General features: G+C 40.6%; 1 protein-coding gene across 3 annotated transcripts in view; it reads left to right on the top strand.

The window, feature by feature from the left end:
* Positions 1-1,208: 1,208 nt before the first annotated feature.
* The window catches only part of zfr (zinc finger RNA binding protein), a 32,372-nt gene continuing 24,085 nt past the window's right edge, over positions 1,209-9,495 (top strand). For all 3 annotated transcript variants that reach the window (XR_016114768.1, XM_088995010.1, XM_088995009.1), the window contains exons 1-6: positions 1,209-1,316; positions 1,466-1,547; positions 5,912-6,194; positions 7,428-7,569; positions 7,914-8,132; positions 8,488-8,723. Coding sequence is in view for 2 of the 3 variants with exons in the window: in XM_088995010.1 (XP_088851136.1) it covers positions 1,280-1,316; positions 1,466-1,547; positions 5,912-6,194; positions 7,428-7,569; positions 7,914-8,132; positions 8,488-8,723 (999 nt within the window). In the remaining variant the exon portion in view is untranslated. The remainder of the gene's footprint in view (positions 1,317-1,465; positions 1,548-5,911; positions 6,195-7,427; positions 7,570-7,913; positions 8,133-8,487; positions 8,724-9,495) is intronic.

Here is a 9,495-nt window from a genome sequence, read left to right as displayed (position 1 = left end):
GTGTTAATAATTTAATAATTTCACACGTGCCACTTTTCAGTATTGTATTTGTATTAAAAAAAAAACGTTTTGATGTAACCATGTATCTGAGCAGTGTTGGACATAAACCATCAGTCCCAAAAAACACTATCAATGGGGGAAACATTTGTAAAATTAGAAAAACTGAAAATTAAGAAAAAGACTGATCACATTCCCGTGTGTGTGTGCGCGTGTGCATGCGTGTGTACGTGCGCGCGCGTGTGCGTGTGCGCGTGTGTACGTGTTAAGATCTGCGACACACATAGAACGTGTGTGTTTGCAAATATTTGGCCAAATATAAGGCCGAATTTTCTAAATTAATTCTGCCACATTTTCATGTTTGTCACTGATTTTGTTGAGGTCACTAACGGCACTTTCCTGATAGTGTTCCCTAAAACCAATATCAATGTGTACATGAAGCTGGGAGGCTTTTTTTCTTTTCTGTTCTTTATTTTTTTATCAAATGGCAGGCAAGCAAAACTAGTAAAAGAAACAAACAACACTGAAAACAACACAGAACAAAGTCAATCAAAACACTGGCTTTGAATAGCCCGTGGAGCTTCTTGAAGTAAATCAGAGGTGCGTCTCAACATTTTTTTCTGCATAGTCAACATTTTGTAAACAGTTGGCAACATACATTAAGTGATACATAATCGTGTAACAGATAATACCTAATCGCCCAGGAAATAAGAGTTCCTGACAGATAACCATTATACAAAAGAAAAAGAAAAAGAGGAGAAAAGTCAAAAGAGAAGAAAGAAGAGAGATAAAAAGAGCGGGGGGATTGCCAGGGGTTTTAACATTTCATCGAGTCTGCTCAACATTGTGAAATTGACAGAAAGGAGAGAAAGTGGGGACACCAGATGATTTGGCAAGCACAAAATCATATGCCATATTTCATCAACAAATCATGTGTTTTTATAGCGTTTGGATCGGCAGATGGCTGAATTATTTTCTGATATACTAGTTTCATTTCATTTTGAAATATTACAAATAGGGGTTTCCTACCACAAAACTTGGATTATGAATGTGATGTTTGGCAAGAAAACGAATAAATTAATAATAAAATAGTTATCGTTGATCTTGTTGTAATATCCAAACTGCATGTCTTTGTAGTGAAATGTACTCTGTTCGGTATGAGTGTCTGTCCGTCCGCTCGACTATGTTGGCTTCCGCGCAGGCGCTAAAACGCCATTTCCGTGTGCGACATGTAATATACATACGCTGACCTGCTCGATCGTCGATAGAACGTACGAAACCAATGATTCCTATATGTCCTGTTGTATCCTTCACCTATGGTACGTGTCACGACAGCATTTGTGTTTTCTGCTAGCGACGCTGTATCCACAGCATCGACATAACAAGTTCATTCTTCGTCGGAGCTCTCCGTGTAGCTTTTTGCTAGCAGTTAGCTTAGCGTAACCCTGTGTATGTCTGTCGTCCGCAGTGCCCAGCCGGCTTGGTGAAGATGCCAAAATGGCTACCGGCAATTACTTTGGATTCACTCATGGCGCTGCCGCACAGTATAGGTAAGGTGATCGCCTCTCTTTGGGTGCTCTTATCATCGAGGAGGTCGTCGCACACTGCGTGTGACGATCTATTTTACTCTATAGCTGAAAGCTTTCTGCTGCTGCCATTGTTCATGCCGGGGGGAGGTGAGAGTATCCCCCGGCTCCAGTCGGATGTGAACAGGCATTCAGAGGAATTCGTCCAGTGCACGAACGATACACGGATGGTCGGCATATTGTTTCCCGTTGCGGGTTGTGACAATTTATACAACTAGGCGATGTACACTACCAGATTTTCAATATGAAGAGCTGTGACAACAAAGCTGGGCAACCAGGTTAAACAATGCTACTTTCAACCCAAAGTAAACGATCAACATGCGACATGACACTTCTGTGAAAACGACATTTCCAGACTTACCTGAAACCAAAGGTCATTAAGGAGTGAGTAAGTTTTCATCTCACAAACCATTTCCATAGCTATGAATGTAATCCTAGTTTGCTGTCACGACACCTATGAAAAATGTGCACCATTTTGAAATTTTAATAATAATACATTTCATTTTAAGCGCCTTTCAAAGCTCTCAAGGACAAGCATAGGTACTATAATAAACAACATACAATCCCAAATAGAATACAATAAATATAATACAATTATTAATAGAAACAAGAGAAAGAGCTACACAGAAAATGCGATTTTAAATAGGCGGGTTTTGATATGGGATTTGACGGTGGGAAGACTGTCGCTGTTACGAATGTTGGGAGGAAGTGAGTTCCAGAATACAGTAGCTACATGCATCCTCATCAAAGGTCCATCATCACAAAGGTAAAGAAAATATAATATATTAGCAATTCAGTTTAATTCATTGGTACAGCGTCATATTTTGTGTATTACAGGATATCAGGTTGTAGTAAGCTTTGATCCATCAGAGAAACTTTGATTGACTTCAACATCTATGAATCCGGGCACCTCCAAACAATAAAATGTCAATACAAGTGGTCATTTTAGTAGTATTTAGTTAGCACAGTGAATTTTCCAAATTACTCTCAGATGATTGCATTACCATCTTAATTTAAAAAGGCTTGGTAAGTTGGTTCCAGAGAAGAGAGAAATGTTTATTTGTTACATGTATTTTTGCAAATCAAACCTCTGAAGATGGAGGACACTGATTCACGGTGGCTACGCCTTGAAGGGAAAAGCCGAAAGGAAAAGAAGAAGATTTTTGCATTTTTAGATATTTTCATTGTCTTAATGCACTCTTCTTGTATAGTTTTTGGCTCCACTTTTTAAACTGTACTAAATATTTTCAGGTAAACAATTAACCGCCACAGCCATCAACTTCAATTTGATTTGCTCCATTATGAACGTGTCCGTATCCCTGGCACTTCCTGCAAAGTTGAATGTAGTAATAACTTACATGTTTTTAATATTAATTTGTCCATACATTTAAGAATTCAAGCTGTAAGATAATTATGGATATTTTGCGGAAGCAGACAGATCCCGACTACAATTAGTGATTAGGTGAAAATTAGTTGTATTCCTATCATCCCAGCCCATAGTGACAAAATATTTCATTTGTTGTTTTGTTTTGCACAATTTCTGAAGCCAGCTTGCGAAATCATGATTGTACTGTCGTAAAAGTTTGGCCAAAACAAACATGTGAATCAAACCTCTGAAGATGGAGGACACTGATTCGCTGTGGCGACCCCTTGAACGGAAAAGCTGAAAGAAGAAGAAGAGTGACGAACGGATTTAATTTAAAACAGATTGTTATCTTACAGACAGTGTATTGTAGTGACGCCTCTGACGAAGGCGGAAGTAGACACCGAAACATTTCAGGTATTTGAACACCGACAATACACTGTCTGTAAGATAAGAATCTGTTTTAAATTAGATATCAAGTAGACAGGACGAAGTTAATACAACTATAACTGACTAACGGAGTTGAGGGTGGGAGTCACGTTTGTTCTTCCTAAGGAATAAGAAATGTTGGGTTGTTTATCACCTTATAACACTGAATTTATCATTGGTTTATTCTTCAGACACACCTTTTGTTGTATTCATGTTGTTTTTAAAACAAGGTTCTCTGTCAGGGATCAAAAACGGCGTCTATGTGCATACAATGTCATATTTGGTTATGGATTGTTCATTCAACTCTTGGCAAAGAGTACAGTTTTGTCACTTGATAAAACGGTGACACAGGGTCAAGTCAATGTTATTTATTTATCACTTAATCCCAAAACACTCTCAAAAGGACTTTACAAGCTCACAGTTGACAAATATTAACGACATCCCACGATCTTAAACCCCTGAAGGGAAAGGGGTAAAACAAAAAACTAACAAAGAAAACCTCAAAATTAGAAACTTTGATGAAAGATTGCCTATTCCGGGATGGCCAGGATGCCGAATGGGCAACATTTTAGACATAGTGGTGCTTTCCAACTGTTAGTTACAATAATGTAAAGTCCATGTAATAAGATGAACCACTGCAGAAAGAGGTTGGCTCTCCTCAAACACTGACAAATTTTAATGAAGAAATCTTTAGAGCCAGGGTGTCAAACTAATTTTTTTGCCGCGGGCCATATTGTAGTTACGGTTTCCCCTCCACGTCTTGCATATAGAGCGCTCAATAAATTAATGAACTATTTTTTTATATGTGAAGTCAAAGATAATGACTGTTACTGTGGTTTACCTGGGACAATTTGAAATTTTGGTTTGGACTATAGCAAGCATCATGGATTTTTTTAAAGTTCGATTTGCTTTCACAGGCCTAATGAAATGATGTGGTGGGCCAGATTTGGCCCCCGGCCCCTGCCTATGACACAATTATTTTAGAGTAATGCTTCCATCTGGGTGGTCCACCTCAGATCTTTTACAGGTAGCCAGTGCGGAGTCCGAGCTGCAACACCCAATAAGGTTATCTTCACTGTAGCCCACTCTACAAGGAGGGGCAAGGACAAACTGAAGACGCGGCACATGTATAAGCATGTATCAGTTCAACTAAATGCACAGTATACAAATCAGTCGAGGCTCCTTAGTTCTTGATCTTCTTCTTTTCCTTTCGGATTTTCCCTTCAAGGGTTTGCCACAGCGAAACAGTGTCCTCCGTCTTCAGAGGTATGATTCACATGTTTGTTTTGGCTAAGCTTTTATCTCGAATGCCCTTCCTGACACAACCCTCTGTATTTATCCGGGCTTGGGACCGGCATAAGATGAAACTGGTGTGTGTCCCCTTGTGGCTACAGAACAAGCAATGAACTTAAGAAAGATGATGTTCAGTAAAAGGCTCCCAAACACAAAATGGTCATCGACACCGCAACGTACAAAAAAGCAAAACTATACTCATCATTTGATGATAATGCATTTGCCTCCTTGATCCATCTTTGGAGTTTATCGGTTCCTGATGTCATGACTTTCCCTTTTTCCCAGTCCATAATATGATTACATCACCTGCAGTGGTCCGTTCTGTTTGATTTCTTGTGCTAATTTCGTCTTCGAGAGTAATGTCCTGTCATTTATTTTTTCTTTTTATTCTGTATGATGTCCGTTTTTTGTGGGTGCAGAATGTTGATTTCTGTGGAATTTCATTGATTATTTTGCATTTCTTGCCCAGTGTTGTGGTGTCTTTTGGCTGCACATATTGTGGTCACTGTGATTAGTTGGTAAGTAATTGAGAGTATACCTCGCCTACTGTGCAGACTGCTGAGCAAGGCTGCGGCCCTTTTGTGGCCCTCATGAAGATAGGTGGATTTCTGATATGGTTTCCTCCAGTATGCCTTTGATGCTTTTCATGATGTGTTGAATCGGTACTTTAATTTGTCTGACATCTGGAATTGTTATTTTCTGAATTTGTTTTTTCTTTTCTTTTGGGGGGGGGGGGGGGGGGGTTTGTCTGTCTTAATGTTTTCCTTTGCTGGTGGCCCATTTGGTGTATTGGCACAGTGTGGGAGCCTGTTGTATTTGGTTTACTTTCTCCTGTTTATCCTGTTCTGATGTTGGCTCGTCAAATGGCCTGACTACTGAGCATTTGTATGCCATGGGATGTGCTGACGTACAGAGGAGGTACTGTCAGTATGTGCGGACCTCTAGTAGATTGTGATTTTTATGCTGCAGTCTTCGGTGTGGTGAATGTGTAGGCCCAGAAATGCTATTGTCCGAGGTTTCTTCTTGATGCACCGTTTGAATGTACCCAGTACTGTCTATATCGTTCGACAGATGGATTACATTTCCTGGCTTGATTTCCAATATGTCATCAATGTAGGCTCTAAATGTCTCGTTTTCATGAGATGTCTTTATTGTAGATGAGAAATAATACAACTCTTATGTTTAAGATGCCATAAAATGCAACATCCTACTAAGCACTGCACTTGTGTTTTTTTCCTGCCAGTCAACAGCCTGCTGCCGGGGTAGCATACACCCATCCCACCACGGTGGCCAGTTACACAGTTCATCAAGCACCTGTGGCCGCTCACACTGTGGCAGCAGCCTACGCTCCCACAGCAGCGACCGTGGCCGTTGCTCGGCCTGCACCTGTCGCAGTGGCTGCTGCGGCTACTGCCGCAGCATATGGAGGTTACCAGCCAACCCATGCTACAGCTGATTATGGCTACACTCAGCGGCAGCCTGAAGTTCCTCCACCACCACCACCAGTCACCTCACAAAACTACCAGGTAGTTTTCAGGTTCTCGGAATGATCTTTTTTTTCATCAAATCATTCATTGGGGATGAAAAGGAGCACCGTAATAACCGGATTATCGTAATAACCGGGTATCGTACTAAACGGTACTAATTATACATAAAAAGACTAGAAATGTGCAAGGGAAATGAAAATAGTATCGTAATAAGCGGTACTATCGATATAACCGATATCGATATAACGAGACTTTACTGTAATACATTTAATTTATAAGCGGCTTTCAAAACTCAATGTAACTTAACCGTCACAGGTTAAGTTTTTTTCCTGTGGGTGAGCAGCGGCAGCCACACGTGCCAGCCAGTGACGTGAGGTTCATGGCTGGTGAGGCACTGACGTCATCAATGACGTCACCGCTCGTCTCTACTTAGTATTTGAACGGTAAATTCAGCGATTTTGAAAAAAATCCTAAAACGGTGAAGTTAAATGGACAAGAACTTTAAAGTACAAATCACTAAATACATCTAGCTGTTTAATTTATTATTTCATTTGATATTTCCATGACAGCTTTCCATGATGACAGGTGAGGCACTGCCTCACCTGCCTCCACTGACTGCACGTCACTGGTGCCAGCATTCACTCAACCCGGGAGTAACTCACATAGATAGCCAGCGAATATATAGCTAATAGCTAGCGAATAGATAGCTAATAGCTAGCGAATAGATAGCGAATAGACAGCTAATAGCTCGCGAATAGACAGCTAATAGCTAGCGAATATATAGCTAATAGATACAGTAGCTAGCTAAATAGCTAGATAGCCAGCTAGGTTTTGAGTCGTTCACTTCTGCCATGAAAACATGGCAGTCACTTCCCACATATAATGCAGAAAAAGAAAAGTGCATATCAAGTTAAATGTGTGTATCTTCTGAACATTTGTAATCAAAATAAAATAAATGGACAACAAAAATATAATTGTCAATGTAGGATAACAAAGTACAAAAACATTACAGCTATGAATGAAAAGCAATGTGCATGTAAAGTTAATTTTTCTTTTCTCCCAATGAAAGGTCAAGTGAGAGTTACGTCAGGGTCAATCCAACCGTAACTCATTTTCTTTAGTCAAATGAAAGAATGAATGTGGTGATTATTTTCTGTTGTTCAGGTTTTATTCTTTAGGTTAGAATGCACTGCTGTGTGGGGACGTTTGTATTGAAGAGTGCCGGATTCCTTAGATAAACAGGAATGTGGCTGACATTGGTTACATTTTCAGGACTCCTACTCATATGTCCGGTCCACCGCTTCTGCAGTGGCATACGACAGCAAACAGTACTACCAGCAGCCAACTGCAACTGCAGTGGTGGCGGCTGCTGCTCAGCCACAACCGACTGTCGCAGAGTCCTACTATCAAACAGGTGTGAAGAAATGCTCTTGAATAATCAATACGTTGTTAGCTGTCAGTAGGTTCATTGAACTTGATTACAAAATAGATTCCATATCACTGTTATCTCATTTTATTCTGCTATTGAACATCGCTTAATTATTCAACCTCATAATTGATTGTAAAGTAAATTGCTTTGTGTAATTTACTTGTCTTTTTCTACATGACATCATCAAAACGTGAGTATGTAACGTTGTAACCAACCCGAACATTTATAATGTTGCACCTTAGGCATGATGAACACATCTGATATACAAATGTTAGACGTTTCAATCGGCATGATAATCAGGCCAATATCTACTTTTTTTGATTTACCAGCCCCCAAAACAGGTTATACTCAGGGGGTGACATCATACACCCAGACCCAGCAAACTCGTCAGGTGACTGTGATAAAGCCAGCTGCACCCAGTCCTGCTACGTCTTCTTTCTCCATCTACCCTGTGACCTCCACTGTCCAGCCTGTAGCTGCTGCCGCTTCTGTGGTCCCGTCATATTCCCAGAGTCCAACTTACAGCACAAATGCTGTCACCTACTCTGGTAAGTGTCGGTTTCCGGGCATTTGTTATGCCACATCACAAGAAGGTAGCTGCTGCGATGCTGTAAACGCAATTTTGTTAATAGCTCAGAAAGACAAAGACATTAGTTAAGATCACAATTCATCAACATTTACAGTTTGTAATAGGTTATTTCAATGTTGCAGCGTTTTTACAGTTCCATTTTAGTGGGATAAATGCACATCTCGTGCCATTTCGATGAAAGAGTTTGGCACTCTATCAGGCTTTCTACTGTGTTCAGTGCACCCCTCCCTTTCCTAATCCAAGAAAAGACATCCATCAACGAAATTATGGAATGATCGCAATGAAACCTTGCAAAATATGTGTTTATTTTGTAGGAACCTCATATACAGGCTATGAAGCAGCGGTGTATTCAGCAGCATCAAGTTATTACCAGCAGCAGCAACAACAGAAACAGGCGGCTGCAGCTGTGGCAGCATCTGCAGCGTGGACTGGAAACACTTTTACAAAGAACTCTCCCTTTCAGAATAAGCAACTACGGCCAAAACAGCCACCAAAACCTCCCCAAATTCACTATTGTGACGTTTGTAAGATCAGCTGTGCCGGCCCGCAGGTGAGTTGTAAAAGTGAATTAGCAAAAAGGTATTTTGCATACTTCTGAAGTCTGATATGGAGACAGTGGTTACATTTCTGGCGTTTACGCAGCGCTGCAAACTGCATTTCATCCCATTTGTTCATTTGTTTTCATTTTAATTGTAATACAAGGATCTATGTATCCCTGTCTAGTGATTATCTTTGTGTTTATTCCATTTGGGCAGGAGTCGGGAACCATGTTGACGAAGAGAGCCATAAAAGCAAAATGTTTGGGGCTGTTTTTCAGTGGGAGCCGTACATATATTTAATTTAAATAATCTATTTTGTGATGCCTATTTTGTAGTAGAGTGGTTAACATGTTGACTTCACAGTGCAGAGGTTGTGAGTTCAAATTCCGCTATGGCCTTCCTGTGTGGAGTTTGCATGCTCTCCTTGGGCCTGCGTAGGTTTTGTCTGGGTACTGCAATTTCCTCCCACATGCCAAAAACATGCATGGGAGGCTGATTGAACACTCAAATTTGTCCCCAGGTGTGAGTGTGAGAGCGGCTGGTTGTTTGTCTTTATATGCTCTGCTGTGTCCCCCGCCCAGTGCCCGAAGACGGCTGGGATGGGCTCCAGCAGCCCGCCCGACCCTTGAGAGGATAAAGCGGTCCGGAATTAATTCAACAAAATGTCCGTTTAATAGGCCTGTGAATGTATGCTTTAAATTAATTTTGTAATAATATTCACCATTAATGTGAATAGTTTTCAATTACTCATGATTGCTAAAAATCCAGCAAAAGTAGAGTCCG

Source organism: Hippocampus bargibanti, linkage group LG04 (genome assembly GCF_051943395.1).
Source record: "Hippocampus bargibanti isolate YZ-2025 linkage group LG04, ASM5194339v1, whole genome shotgun sequence".
Lineage (NCBI taxonomy): Eukaryota > Metazoa > Chordata > Actinopteri > Syngnathiformes > Syngnathidae > Hippocampus > Hippocampus bargibanti.
This window is presented reverse-complemented; position numbering and strand designations above follow the sequence as displayed.